The sequence below is a fragment of the Poeciliopsis prolifica genome, unplaced genomic scaffold (genome assembly GCF_027474105.1).
Source record: "Poeciliopsis prolifica strain line A6 unplaced genomic scaffold, Auburn_PproV2 SCAFFOLD008, whole genome shotgun sequence".
Lineage (NCBI taxonomy): Eukaryota > Metazoa > Chordata > Actinopteri > Cyprinodontiformes > Poeciliidae > Poeciliopsis > Poeciliopsis prolifica.
Genome location: NW_026562383.1, coordinates 9,843,182 through 9,857,682, shown reverse-complemented (window position 1 = coordinate 9,857,682; position 14,501 = coordinate 9,843,182). Strand labels below are relative to the sequence as shown.

Here is a 14,501-nt window from a genome sequence, read left to right as displayed (position 1 = left end):
GCTGATGGCTTGAAAACTTGTGTCACTTTCAATTTTAATTTCACCTGAAGTTTGAACTCTCTGGACAGGATTTAAATCAAATTCCTTTTAACAAATGTACAGGAGGCACTGGACCAAAAGAAAATTTGCCTAAACTTGCATGAGAGAAATCAAGCAGCTGCACAAAGTTAATCTTTCATGGAAGAAAGCCAAATTTTAGTGCCCTTCCACAACATCCGTTTTAAGTGATGTTGGGAATAAAACAGTGTTCCCACGCAGCAATGAGTTAGCCACCACCTTAACATTTCCCGTGTGATCATTTTGAAGAGGCAACGGAATCAGGATCATTTCACATTGTTTTAATAGGCTCCATGAAGCCAAACTGACAAAGAAAAAAAAATCTTGGATCATACAAAGAACATAAAGTACAAAAAAACTGTTCCCGTTCAGTTTACTCTGGTAACGAAGTTACATTTTCTGATCACTTTAAACAAGAGAGTCCATTTACAGCACATTTAAGATGCAGATGTTGAGCAGAGCACAGAAGATACCTTGGGCAGACTGTAGCATGCTGCATTTTGCAACTTCATGAACAGCCGGCCACTTCGGATGTGTAGTTCACCAGGAATTCACTCTTTTGGGAGATTGAACACAAAATGAGCCTTGGGTAAGCTAAGGTTCTCAATAGTTTAAGAAATTTAACAATAAAATCCCCCAAAGGTTAATCTGAGTATGCTAGTTCTTTCCTCAGCTTAAAGATTTGGTAGGAGGTAGGTCAGTTTATCAACAAGGATAACAAAAAAAAAAAGCCCCATTAAGATCTTATAAAAAACAAAACACTTTAAAGTGCTGGACAAAAGAAATTAGCTGATTAACTGATCGACAGAAAGCAATGTGGATAGCTGCTTTATCCCCATGTAATAAAAGAAGGGGAGCGTACAGTAGTGAGATTATACAGATGTTTTGAACGATGGGAGTGGTCAATTGAGAAAGTCTACTGAATTTTAATTTGCAACATGGTTGAGAAATAACCAAAACTCAAGGCTACATTTAAGTCAGATGCCAAGCTTCTACAACAGAACTACATAATACACGTGGACATGTTTTTTTTTTTCTTGAGGAGCACAGCTTTCAAATACGGCCAGCCAAGTGATGAATCTTGAATCAGGGAGGTTTACTCGTGTGTCGCTGGAGGATAAGAAGTGGGCACAGGTAAAGACACTGAATGTTGACACTGGTGTTTCACAATATCCATTCAACCCACTAGAGCTACAACCCTCCCTTGTTTTATTTTGCTCAAAGGGCTCCATCAGTTGAGAAGTGAGCGACTTTTGAAGGTGGCATTGTCATCTGCCTTAGAGCTTAAATGTCTCCGCCAGCCTCTTTCAGTGTGGAACAGGACAGCAAAGACAGGCAACTGTATGCAATGAGGCTTGACCTTGGGCTCAGGTACAGAACTGAGGGGCACACATGAGTCTTAAATATTAGGGCTACAAAAGGTATCCTTAACACTACTTACATATGGCAGTTTGAAAGAACTGTTTTTTAAAAAAATCCTCCAAATTTGTGCTATGGCAAGTTGTCAACGTCTTTAGTACAGCACTACAACGTATGGTATCACTTACGGTTTGAAACCCACAAAATAGCTACGTTTAAGTCACATAAAAGATGCTTACCATAGCTGTCATAGCTGTCGCGATAGGATCCAGAGCGGTCTCCATATCCACCCTGTCCCCTAAAAGATGACAAAGTATGTTTTACTGTCTTTATCAATTCTAGATGTTGCTATTTAAAGGCTGCTTAGCAGACTTACCTGTTGTCCCTGTAACCACCTGAGGAATATCCTCCACTTCTGTATCCACCGCCACCAAAGCTCCTGTCTCCACCACCAAAGCTCCTGTCGCCATAGCTTCTGTCACCGTAGCTTCTGTCACCGTAGCTACCACCTAAATGCACAGAGTAAATATTACATACAAAGGAGAGAGAGAGAGAGAAAAGTGAATTAGTTTGGTTCTAATACTCACCACGACTGGAGAAGCCGCGTCCTCCCCTTCCCCCACGACCACCAGAGTTGAACCTGCCTCCTCGTGGGCCAGAGCTAAACCCTCCTCTGGAGCGGCCACCCTTTCCTGCCTCATCAACTCGAATTGCCCGGCCGTCAAGTGTCTGCATTTCGTTAAAAGAAACAAAATATTTGTTTCTACGTCTAAAAATATTCTATTGCAGACAGCTAGGGTGGTAAGTTAAAGCATAAAAATTACCTTTCCGTTCATGGCATCCAGAGCATCTTTAGCATCCTCAACATTGTCGTATTTCACGAAGCCGAAGCCACGAGATCTTCCGGTCTCTTTGTCTCTGATTACATCAACTAAAAAAATATATATTTTTTAAATTAATATCAAACTTTTAAACTTACATTTAACTTTCACTGAAAGCCCTTTCCAGAATATAAGTTACATAAATCTATCTAATTAAATAGGCTACCTTTTTCGATGGTTCCATATTTGCCGAAAGCTGCAGCCAAAGAATCTTCGTTGGTCTCGAAGCTCAGACCTCCGATGAACAGCTTACCCTCATCCGACATTTTCAAAATGTAACTGAAAGAGGACGGAAAAAAATAAGTGTTAAAAGAAAATCCCACACGCCGCATCCGAGCCTCATCAAGTAAGCAGCAAGCACGATGACGCAGCTTTAGCAGAAAGTAGGTCAGTTACAAAATGGCGCCTGGCAGTTGCGCACTTTTTGGTCAGACGCTCATCGCGTTTTTCGAAGTGATACAAATGTCTTTTAGACTAATAAAATGTGGAAAATGAACGGTGTAAACCTAGTTATCCCCATAAAAACCTAACGTCTTTTCGAATTCCGAACAAGGAATGCCTTTGTTTCGTTTAGCCATTAGCCGGGTTTTTCCTCGTCGCCATTTTGTATAACCGGGCTGGTCTTTGTCTTAGTGACCTACTTAAGTGCAGCACGCTGCCCTACTTTTAGGGTTACATAAGTATTCAAAACAACCAAATCCGGCTAAGAATTGCCTGGTATGGGTTTCTCGTGTGTTCTGCACGAAGAATACAACGGATTTTAGAATTTTAATCTTCAACGTATACCAAAAAAAAAAAACATATTTCAAACACACCAACACCTTACGTTAAAATAGAATGATAAATGCCGAACGGTCAAACTCCGCTCACGTAGATATCAAAATTATAGTAAATTTGAACGGCGCAAATACCTTTAGTCTTTATGTGGAGAACAGGAGAACGTGAGGACGTGCCGATAAGAGTCGAGTGAGACCGGGAAAAGAGGGGCGCCCCTTTTTATAGCTTTGGCTCTGAACGCTTCTTCTGCTGTTCACCCGTACGGTAACTCTACTGCCATCTCCCGTCCAGCGCATTGAACAACTACTAATGCAGGCTGAAAAACAACTTGTGGGCATGCTGAAAACACTTTGTTTCGATTACGGAACGAAAAGTCTTTCCACTTTTCGCACTAAAACCCAAACTATTCTTTATAGTGTCCATCACATTTGCTGTGTCCAAACCATTTAATGGCAGAATTACATTTATCATTTCGTATCTCTGTGTGGTAATTATAGGGGCGGTGTTGGTTTTCGCGGCTTCTCTTCCTCATGTTCCCTCCATTTTGCTTCATTGATCCAACTTTCTTATTGTCCAAAAAACACAAAAGTCCCATGAATTTGTTTTCCATTGTCTGCGTACACCCCTTAGAATTATTATTATTATTATTATTATTATTATTATTATTATTATATTATTATTATTATTATTATTATTATTATATTTATTATTATTATTACTATATTATTATTATTATTATTATTATTTATTTATTATTATTATTATTAGTTTATTTGTCTTTTGGTTAGATTATCTGAACTCAAGCAGCAAGACCTGATCAATTTATGAATTTTCATGAAGACCAATATACAAACTTGCAGTGTGTGAGGTAAAAGTATCTCTAAAAGCATCCATAACATTAAAAAGCTGCAATGGCCACCAAATATTAGGAACACAAATGGCAATTGAGATTTATAGCAGGTTGTTTTGGCATTTAGTGTAAAACAGAAAAACTGTGGTTACTACTTTAAAATACAGTCAAAAATCGCAGGTCAGTGAAAATACCAGGTTTATTTAATACCATGCACATAATATGAGAGCCACAAGACCAGAAACCCGTGCACAGGTCAGATTGAATCTCCAAGAAAGGTGCAGAGTCTCTATTGGCTCCGTCAGCAGGCAGACAACACAACAGTTTTATATGAAGGGCAAAAAATATTAAACACTGGAGAGACAGCTTATCTCCCAAGCAGCAATAGAAAACAACAGCTAACAATGGGTTAGTTAGGACACATATGAACTCTTTCCACCAAGCAGGAGAGGGTCTGGTTTTATTTAGGTGTATCTAACCAGGGTGAATTACAAGTTGTTCCTTTCAGATTTATTTTTGTAAATAAAATAAAATAAATCAATGTAAAGCACATAGCATTTTCTTAACCCTAAACAATTTCCACAATGTTGTCTACCAAACTAAATAAAATACTTGGGAGTAGAATGATGCAGAAGTTTGACAAAATAAAAATTTACATGGGGTTTTATTGTACTTTTTCAAGACAGAGTAGATTGGGGAATCGAATGTGTTGCATATAAGATGGCCTTGTCACAAGCATCCCATTTGACTTTGTTTTGACTAATTTTGGCTTCTGTATCACTGCTGTTTCTTAGTGTTTCAGTATGTAAAGCCACCCCAGGAGGTTCAACTCCACCTCTCTGCAGTTGGCGCTGTAAAAAAAAAAAAAAAAAAAAAAAAATTACAGACAGGACGTGGGGGTGAGACGCTAACAATAAACCAGATGAGGGTCATCAGCCAGTTGTTGATATCCTGCAGAGGTGTAGTTGCATTTGAAAATGCCTTCCGGGTCTTTCAACTTTCAAACAGAGCCGTTGGTTGAAAACTGGCTGTTCAGGTTTGCACAGAAATCAGCCTGTACTCCTCTGAGCGATGGTCCTTTAACCTGAAACCAGCTCTGCTTTGGATTTTCCCAATGCATTCATGTTTTTAGGGTCTCTGTGTCACATAGTCTTCATTTTACAGAGTGTCACCTCTCCAACATTGGGTGCAAAGCCCAGACAGTATTTTCATTCATGCTCATGTGTTTTATCAGTCATCAGCACACCCCCGGCTGCTGCAGCTCCTCTCACCGCAAATGATTTGTCTGTATGAGCAGAGCTCCACCTACGATGCCATCTGTATTCTCGATGCTGTTCTGAACGGGTGGCGTTCATCACTTTTGATCGACCCCTATAGCGAAACTGGAGAGTTTTATGAACAGCTACGAATGGCAGGATTTAGACAAACCCGCGTTTCTCTTTATTCAAGCACGGCATGTATGTTGCTAGCGTTAGCCCTAGCCACACTGCAGAGAGCTGAAAATATATCCTGGGATTGAAGGAGATCTGGGAGGTTCCCCTCAAAAAAGAACAAAATCCACACTTTGAATGCTAATGAAGAATAGTCTGGCTCAGACTTGGAATTTGCATGTCACACTACAAAGGAGATTTGTCTTTTCACCACAGAGCCAGGATTGTGACAAAAGGTGTGGGGGATGGGAGCTTCTCTTTGCAGTGCTAAAAGGAGGGGGAGTATGGAGGAGAGTGTAGGAGGAAATGGATGTTTTTCTTTCCAAAGCAGTAAAATCTCCTGTGTGTTTCACATGTGTGAACGTACAGGAAGCAATAAACAGTGGTAGTGAGACAGAGAATATACAATTATGCGTTCCTTGCTTTTATAGTATGACTATTCTTTAAATATTCATTCAGTTGAATTTAGTCACAGTCCACGCCTTAGAGATGACACTGAATGAAATAAAGGATGAAGAGCCAGTTTTGATTTGATCTATTTCTTGTTCCCCACCCTCGCCAAAAGGCGTTGACAATCTTTATCAGTTTCATCTAATGCTATGTGTGACTGACGCCAGTCTTATGTTATGGCTATGTAAGCATGAAACAATGTGCATGTAAGCAGATAAAAGATATAGAGAAAAATACACAGAATAATACATCCAGAACATTCATTCAGTCAACAAATATCACGAAAACCAGTTGATTCTTCCAATAAATGTCTCAACATTAAAGGGTGAAATCCGCATAAAAAAGTCGAATGAACTAATAAAGTCCTTTCAAGGTTTTATTAAGTCTCTGTTTTCATTATCGTTTATATGCTCTTCTTTGTTTTTTAAAGGGAATATTCTACAAAGATGACACAGATTCTTCACATTCATGATAAGGCAATATATTGCTTAGAGTTGTGGTCAGTTGTAAGAGGCACACTCTTTAATAAACATGAAAGAGGTAAGTCACCTGATCAAATACATTGATCTCATCTAATCACAGATAAAGCTCAGCTTTTTGAAGTTAAACTTAACTCAGACTGCATCACTAAGTAGAATATTTACATAAAATGTACAGAACAGTACGCCATAGAAGACAAGTCACAGTGTTTGGACTTTGTCGTTCACATTACAGGAATTACAGCGTGGAGGTAAACCAGAAACCAACACAGACATATCAATGCATATTTTAAGGGATAATTCAAGATTTTAAAACTAAAGATGCCTTCAAAGGTTTTGAGTTGCTAATGTATTATAAATATATAATACAACCCTTCTAGTATTTGTTCAATAATCAGATTAGACAGACCTGGAGGCTGAACCTAATGCTGGCCCAAGAGGAGCCATGACATAAGTTCACTTCTATCTTAAAAATACTCAAATCTCATAAATGTGGTAGAAGTTTATGCAAACGCTCATATGAAATGTCAAGCCATCAAGTGGTTATTTACAAAGAAGCTCGTGTAGTTATACGAGCAGCGTAGGCTGGAGGCGGTGCGCCACCAACGATCCTCCTGCAGTATGTTCTGATTACAGAACATAAATGACTTGTTTTTTTAAAAAAAAGAAAATATTTTCAATGAGCTAGAAACTAAAAATCAGCCTATTTTATGCACAAACACATCCTCAATGACTATGATTAAGTTTATTTCCACCAAAGATTTAGAAAAAAAGCAACAAGTTGAATGTTTTGTTCCAAGGTAGAATATTTTCTGTCGTCATTTTTAATTGTGAAAATATCATGTCCTACAGTAACAATGACCACTGAGGCTTGTTAGGTATATAAGAATATTTTGATATTAATCAATTTCTTTAATGATTAATCCTTTTTTTTTTTAGGGATTTCAATAAGGCTCTAGAACACTGTAATTGTTTTTAATTCTAACCTGCACACATAATCCTGGCATTATTTGAAAACAAGTCTGCAAAGATTATACTAAATAAGAAGGGTTATATCCCTCAGTTGGGATAGTAAGACCTTTAAAGACCCTCAATTTAAAAATTCTGAAATATCCCTTTAAAGATGAGGAGGAAAACATAATGTATATTTCATGAGCTAAGGATAGTCTTACTGGTCAAGGAGGAAAACTAGAAGGACCATCGGTAAATACTGCATGTTGTTGTAAGGCACAACTCATGAGTTAAAAACGACATAGTCCTGCATCATTTTCAAGGTTGATTTGCCATTTGTTTTGTGTCCAGAGACTAAAAAGCCCCACAGAACTGACAGAAACCCTCTTTATCAGAAGTACTCATGTTTCGTCTATGCTCACAGTGACTAAACTCTAAAAAATGTGGAACAGAGAAACAAACAGAAACAAAGGAACCTTCTGTAATGCTATGCTACATGAAGAGCCATCTCCATCATGCTCAGTAAAAAGACACAGGAAAAGAGCTGTATAAAGCTTATACGTTTTTGTTTGTCTAATATATGTCACCATAAACAGAAGAAAAAAAACCTGCTCTGGTTTTATGTACTGCATATTTATGAACATTTTTTCCTTCTGCTCAAATAGCTACAAGAAGAAATCACAGTGAGCGGTTTGCGTACACTAGGAACGGTGGAGCCGGTGCTGGTTTGGTTGAGCGAATCCGTGGAGGAGAGAACACCTACGAATCCGCCTATGGCGCCGCCTCTGATGCATCAGAAGCTGCAGGCGCTCCATCTTGCAGTGCATTGTCTTGTTCTCTTCAGAGGAGTGAAGCGTCTGACTCTCATCCCCTCCTGGAGAAAGAAAGAAAAAAAAAAACTGTTACACTTGATGCATGTGTGTGAAAACAAATAGGTTTTACAGAATTAATTTGCAAAGAGTGACATTGCACCTTGAATAAAGACAAATATTATATATATATATATATATATATATATATATATATATATATATATATATTAATTCTGGTGGAAAATTTTGAATTCCTGCTGGAAAATGGACTAATTGAAGACTTTAGCTGAAAATCTCACAATAATATTCAAAATAATGCATTTAAAGCAATTACGACAATGATTAATAAAATGACTGGAATAAAATGAATTAATACAAATTGACATTGAGTCTGAACTGGACCAGTCTGTCTAAAAAAAAAAAAAAAAAAAAATGCTTTCGGGCGACATTTGTTATAATTTGACAACAATAAAACAGTGGGTCAGCATACTGACACCATGCTAGTTTACCGCTGCGCGCTGTGCTTTGGGTTGGTGGTTGTCTGTTTCTTCCCATGCAGGGATCCTGTGCTGTTAGATGGCTGCCTGGAAGGTTTGAGGCAGTGCACTCGTTACATAAAGGAGGCAGCAGCGCCCCCTGGTGGTGGCAGGCAGCTCTGAGCAAGTCGTTGAGGATTTGGAGGATGATGGCGATGCCGCGACGAGGATGACTGATGCCTCCATGACTGCACGGGGCCAGAGTCCCTGATAGGGTTGGACATTATTAGAAATATAAAATGATAAAATGGTAAAAAGCTGTCGAGCGAGGTCTTTGATAACAGTTCGCATAAACCTTTAACTTCCTGGTGAACTTGTTGCAATGTTTATTTATTCATTTTTGATTAAAAAGAAAGAAAAAAAAACAGTCTGGCACATTTTTAAAGTACCCACTGAAGTTTACGTGTTTTCATCATATTATAACCACACAAATCAATGTCATTTATTGTGATTTTATGTGATGTATCATATTGCAACACCAAGGATGGAAAATTATCATTATTTTTAATAGCAAAGTTTGACAAATGTGCTTCATCATTTCCTGTTTTCACTGAGGAAAATCATCTCCACAGCATGATGCTGCCACCACATTTCACAGCTTATTCAGGGTGATATGCAATTCTACTTTCCTGCCAGATATAATCTTTTGCATTGCATGATGAATCTGGATTTCTGATTGCGTTCTTCTTCCTGCTCATTCCTAAAGGCTCCTGATGACAGATCCTGACTCCTGAGCTGTGGGTTTCAGCAGATCCTCCAGAGATAGTATGGGCCTCTTGGTGGCTTCTCTATGTGCTCTCTTTCCCTCTCCTAGTTTACATGACAGCCATGTCTTGGTGGGTTTGTAGTTGTCCCCAAATCTCCCTACAGTAATTTTAGTAGATAGGCTGGATAGTGCTCTTTAAGATGTTTTAAACACAAACTTGGTTCAAATTTCTCCTAGTGTTTCTTCATGGTCTGCTTGCTGCACTCTTTGGTCTTCATGTTTGTTCACTAATGGACTCTGAAGCGTTCATTGAGCAGCTCCACAGCATGGATCATGGGTCTGTATCGTGATTAAACTACACACACAGGATTCTGTTTATTAAGTAAATGACTTCCGTAGGTGTTGTATCAAATTTTAGTAAGTATCAGAATAAACGGATCAGAGACCATAACTGTGCCATATTTTTTCAGATTTAAGTTAGTAAAAAACAAAATAAAATGAAACTATTTCTTCTTCACATATGCTACTTTATGTTGGTGTATCACAAAAACCCCCAACACATTTAGTTAAATTTAGCTTTTCCAAGCTGAAATGTGAAAGTAACTTTTGGAAGGATCTACTGGATGTATTTACAGACTGCTGTTTCTACAAAAGACTTACCAGAAAACGTCCCAGAGAAGACGCCTGGAGAGTGACTCACGACGCTGTCAATGACCGCCCCTGGAGGCTGTGACTTCAGTGCAGGAACATCTCCCTGTTGAAAAAAAAAAGTCAATAATGTCTATAAAAACTAAAAGTGAATTTTGGATGTTTTCACTTGACCACAGTTATTGGAAGAGAAAAACAGGTATCATCACAGACCTCCATAAAGGCTGAAGTCGGTCCTGGTTCAGAACTGGTGGGTCTGGATGAAGAGACTGGTGTAGCTGCAGGAGGTAGATTTGGAGGATGTGTAGAGTCCAAAGGCAAAGCAGGTTTGCAGTCAGACTGTGAGTGCCACACTAACGGAGGATCGATGCAGTGCTCAGGTGCTACGCTTGTGGACGAGATAAAGGAAGTTCTGGGTCTTTGAGTGCTACATTGGAGGGAGGACGCAGAGCGATCCGAGGGCAAGGGCGGAGAGGAAGTCTGTGAGCTGGCGAATCCTAAGGAGGACCTTGCAGAGGATGTCTCCAGGAGGTCCTCATTCTTCACCTGTGCAGTTTGAGGTTTGCATCTGGTCTGAACCACTGAGTCCGTGCTCCCCTGGAGCCCCCTGACCTCCTGCGACAGCTGGAGTTGCACATACATTGTGTGGGCCCCGGCTCCAAGGCTGAGGGTCAGAGGCAGGCGCCCCGAAAGGAAGTCATCTATCTGCAAGAAATGCAGAAAAAATAATCAGCAAAAACAAAATCTTCCAGATTTTCATCCTGAATTTGATAGAAAAGTTGCTGATGAGAAAACCATTGTTTTGTTGACAATGAAAGTAAGTTAAGAACTGCTCAGAGAAAATCTGAGGCCAAGAAGGACAGAACTCTGTTTCAAGAAATAATTAATAGCAAACATGATTTTGTCTTGGTGACAATAGCAAACATAATAAATCAGTTATTATGGCCGCAATTTACAAGATAAAGAAAAAGTGTGTTGTGTTAGAAACCCTGTTTATTTCCTCTATAATGCTCCCAAAGTCAAAAAGAATCTCGCTGCTTCTCATTTCCACCAGGATGGAATTCCAGATTTCCCTCCTCTCACGCCAATGCATGTATGGAAACGGCCCCACCTTGATCAAAGAACTGCTTAACACAACGCAACACGCGCCCTCCGCTATGGGGTGGGGATAGGGCCTACTCTACTGCTGTCAATGACACGCCCTGACACTCTGAGGGCACCACAATCCACTGACTGTTTAAAAAAGGCATCAAGACCTTTCTTTTTAGCAAAATTTTTGGGTTAATTTTCTTAGATATTGGTTTTAATCTCTTTTATTTATTTATTAATTTATTTAATTATTTTTTATCCATTGGAATCACTTGTTTTGGTTTTATTTTTGCCCTAAGACATAAAGGGCATAATAATTCAAATGTATTATTATTATTATTATGATCTTGACATTCCCATGAACCTAGACTACCTCCAGTGATCACTATTATTGTTTTTCCAGTGACACGGATGGCATTCATTATTAGTATTGCGCCACACCGTCATACTGCCTCCACCATAAACTGTTTGGTGTTGACAGAGATGTTAGTCAAGTTTTGTTGTGTTCAACCCTTCTGTGTTTTCCTTGCAAATGCAGTACAATTTAAGCGAGATTCAAAAAAAGACCACATAGTTCCTCACTTTTTGTGTAAAGTTTATATATATTCAAATCCACTGAATTTGTATAACTACAACACAATCCAATCATATAGACATGCTGATTAAAACTCAGATAAATCAACAAATTTTTTATGAAACAACTAAGTTAAATGCTAAAAAGTAAGCCCAAATGACTGAAGTCACAGACTTTGAATCAATTAAAATGCCAAAGTATTTGACCAGGCAATATTACACTAATCAAAAATATAGTCAGAAATAAGTTTTTTTTATTTTAGTACGTGAAGCCAAATGAATGCCATTCAGACATTAATTTATTTAATGACAAAGTGAAAAAGTAGTTTGTTCTCAAGAGGATGTAGCCCAAAGATATGTATATTTCTATTTCTTTTCTGCATTAAGTCAACAAGTTTTGTAGGGCTAATCTGATTAAATAGCATATATTTACAATTTATGGATCGCATAAGTTTTCTCTACTGAAGCGTGAACAGATTCAGTAAAGTGGACTGTACCAAACACTGAGCCTTGTGGTGCTAATTTTCGTGCAAGATGAAGATTAAATTCCAAATTAAGATCACCTGCATGCAGTTCAGCTCAGGTTTTAGTTATAAATAAAAAATATAGAATATCTTGCAAGAAAATAATTATTTTTTTATAATATATATATATATATATATATATATATATATATATATATATATAATATATATATATATATATATATATATATATATATATATATAGGGCCTAATGCAGGTTCTCACCTGGGATTCTGTTAAACTCTCCAACGTGTCCATCACTGTCCTCTCTCTAGTTGAACTCTGCAACAAATAACCACAAAAGCTCAGTTTTTGTTCATGGCTGCATACAATTTTGCTGTGTGCAAAAAGAGAATGTGGGAGACAAACTTACTACTGAACCAGTTTCAATAACTGGGACTAGAGTCAGTCTGCTGCCATCTGTCACACCCTGCTCCATCAGTGTCCCTACAGTCAGGTGGCTTCATAACACACACAGGGTTCAAGTTCATGGTAAATGACCTGCACATATAGACTTCACTCTACATTCATTCACCCATTCACGACCACCAGCCGCAGTAAAAGCGGGTGTTTCACACATAGTCACACACAGTCAGAGCTGACCTACCTATCTTTATGCACCACTGTGATTCTGTCTGTCTGCAGCCCCAGTTTCTGGGAGATGAGCTTCCGCAGCCCCTCCGCAGTCTCTCCCCGCTGGACGCTGAGCTCCACCGGGCAGCCGGTTGTCGAGGTGACGGTCAGGCGCATCGGCGGCTCCCCGCCTGCAGGCTGTGGAGCAGGGAAGCCCCGACGCTGCGTCTTCGGCTGCTCCATGCAGAGTCACCGCTCGGTCGGCCTTTGAAAATAAAACCTCGGTGGAAACAAGCAGCTTGCGATCGGACTGAACCGCCAGGCTACTTCATCCGTGGCTAGACATGCTCTAAAACGCCCAAAACAAACGAGCTAACTGCAGAACCTGCCGTGACAGCTGCTTGTTCTGAGCGTGACAGAGCCGATTTAAGCTAAGAGTGAAATGTATTCTTGTTAGAAATAAGCCCCGCCCACTGGATCCAGCAGCCAATCAGTGAGCGCTACAGCACGATCGAGGCAGCAGTTTGTCCAATCCGATACCGTTTTGTCTTCAACGCTCCACCCATGTTTGTTCTTTTCTCACCATTCATAAATGATGCAACAAAATCAGGTTCGTACAGGATGTCACCATGTGGAAATGTCCGTTTTGCTCATACAACATACTTTAAATATCGAGGGATTGTCTGCATTATTCACAGCTCAAAGGAAAAAACAGAAATAGTTATATATATATATAATATATATATATATATATATATATATATATATATATATATATATATATATATATATATATATATATATATATAATATATATATATATATATATATATATATATATATATATATATATATATATATATATATATATATATATATAAAACAGAAGTTAACTACATCACCGCCACAGTTTACAATGTTTACGTTTGAGTTTGTTGTTGTTTTATATATAATGACAAATGCCCCACGCTGACACTGCACATCTTTCCACTTGTACCTCTTTGAACAACTAGAGAATGTATTTTCTGGCACACCATTGGAATTATTCACATGTTGAACTTTTGTCACAATATACAACAATAAACAGAAATTAAAAAAAAAATTATGGAAGAAAACGTTTAAAATGTTTAAAATTTAAAAAAAGCATTGTGTACTTGTGTTTATGTTCCCTTTACTCTGATACCCCTAAATGAAATCTGGTGCGATCAAACGCCTTCATAGACCTCCAAGTTGGTGAACGAAGTCTGCCTGTGACCGCCAGGTGTGTGTAATCAAATGTCATAAATGTTTGTGAAGATCTCAGAGGTTTGCTATAGACCAGGAAATAGACCAAAGGACACACTAGGCGGGTCAGGTATAAAGTCTTTAAAAAGTTAAAAAGCTGAGATAGGCTCTAAAATAATATCCCGAGCTTTCAACATCTCATGGGCCAACCCACGAGATGTTTTCGTTTTCAATCTGTCATCAGAAAATGCTGATGTATGATGCAACTGCGAGACCTAAACAAACTGGCTGGGCAGGGCAGCATTTTAAACAGAGATGCAGTCAAGAGGCCCGTGCCAACCACACAGGAGCTGCAAAGAAGCACAGCTTAGGAGAATCTTCTGAAAAACATAACAATTACCCAAGCATTTCACAAGTCTGGACTTTATGGAAGAATAGCCAGAATCGTGATGTAAGCCACAAGAAGTTCAACTTAAAGATCACAGCAATGTGGTGTCTCATGGCGGGACACAAAAACCTGAAGGAGGAAGCTTGTATCCAGTGAGACATAAATTGAATTCGTTGTGGCCTGTATACTTACAA

General features: G+C 38.7%; 2 protein-coding genes across 3 annotated transcripts; both read right to left on the bottom strand.

Moving 5' to 3' along the window:
- Positions 1–323: 323 nt before the first annotated feature.
- On the bottom strand, positions 324–3,331 carry cirbpa (cold inducible RNA binding protein a). 2 transcript variants are annotated; one of them, XM_055032526.1, is made up of 7 exons: positions 3,209–3,331; positions 2,464–2,576; positions 2,241–2,347; positions 2,061–2,145; positions 1,793–1,925; positions 1,656–1,714; positions 324–1,167 (listed from the first exon to the last, which is right to left on the bottom strand). In XM_055032526.1, the coding sequence occupies exons 2-7, from the start codon at positions 2,561–2,563 to the stop codon at positions 1,154–1,156; spliced, it is 498 nt and encodes a 165-aa protein (XP_054888501.1). In that variant the 5' UTR covers positions 2,564–2,576; positions 3,209–3,331; the 3' UTR covers positions 324–1,153. The 2 variants fall into 2 exon arrangements, with proteins under 2 accessions (XP_054888501.1, XP_054888500.1); XM_055032525.1 differs by having other exon boundaries at positions 2,004–2,145; positions 3,209–3,330.
- Positions 3,332–6,049: 2,718 nt separating this feature from the next.
- Positions 6,050–13,137, bottom strand: LOC129361595 (midnolin-like). The gene is made up of 7 exons (XM_055032524.1): positions 12,730–13,137; positions 12,496–12,583; positions 12,348–12,404; positions 10,150–10,641; positions 9,949–10,042; positions 8,556–8,789; positions 6,050–8,108 (listed from the first exon to the last, which is right to left on the bottom strand). The coding sequence occupies exons 1-7, from the start codon at positions 12,936–12,938 to the stop codon at positions 7,936–7,938; spliced, it is 1,347 nt and encodes a 448-aa protein (XP_054888499.1). The 5' UTR covers positions 12,939–13,137; the 3' UTR covers positions 6,050–7,935.
- Between the last annotated feature and the right edge of the window lie 1,364 nt (positions 13,138–14,501).

Excerpts from the sequence above, each read along its gene's own strand:
- cirbpa (XM_055032525.1), bottom strand. The coding sequence starts at position 2,563 with ATGTCGGATGAGGGTAAGCTGTTCATCGGAGGTCTGAGCTTCGAGACC. Across the intron at positions 2,348-2,463 it reads ATATGGAACCATCGAAAAAG|TTGATGTAATCAGAGACAAA; the intron begins GTAGCCTATTTA and ends ATATTTTTTTAG. Across the intron at positions 1,926-2,003 it reads ACGCGGCTTCTCCAGTCGTG|GTGGTAGCTACGGTGACAGA; the intron begins GTGAGTATTAGA and ends CTGTGCATTTAG.
- LOC129361595 (XM_055032524.1), bottom strand. The coding sequence starts at position 12,938 with ATGGAGCAGCCGAAGACGCAGCGTCGGGGCTTCCCTGCTCCACAGCCT. Across the intron at positions 10,043-10,149 it reads CGACTTCAGCCTTTATGGAG|GGAGATGTTCCTGCACTGAA; the intron begins GTCTGTGATGAT and ends TTTTTTCAACAG. Across the intron at positions 8,790-9,948 it reads CTTCTCTGGGACGTTTTCTG|GGACTCTGGCCCCGTGCAGT; the intron begins GTAAGTCTTTTG and ends CAACCCTATCAG.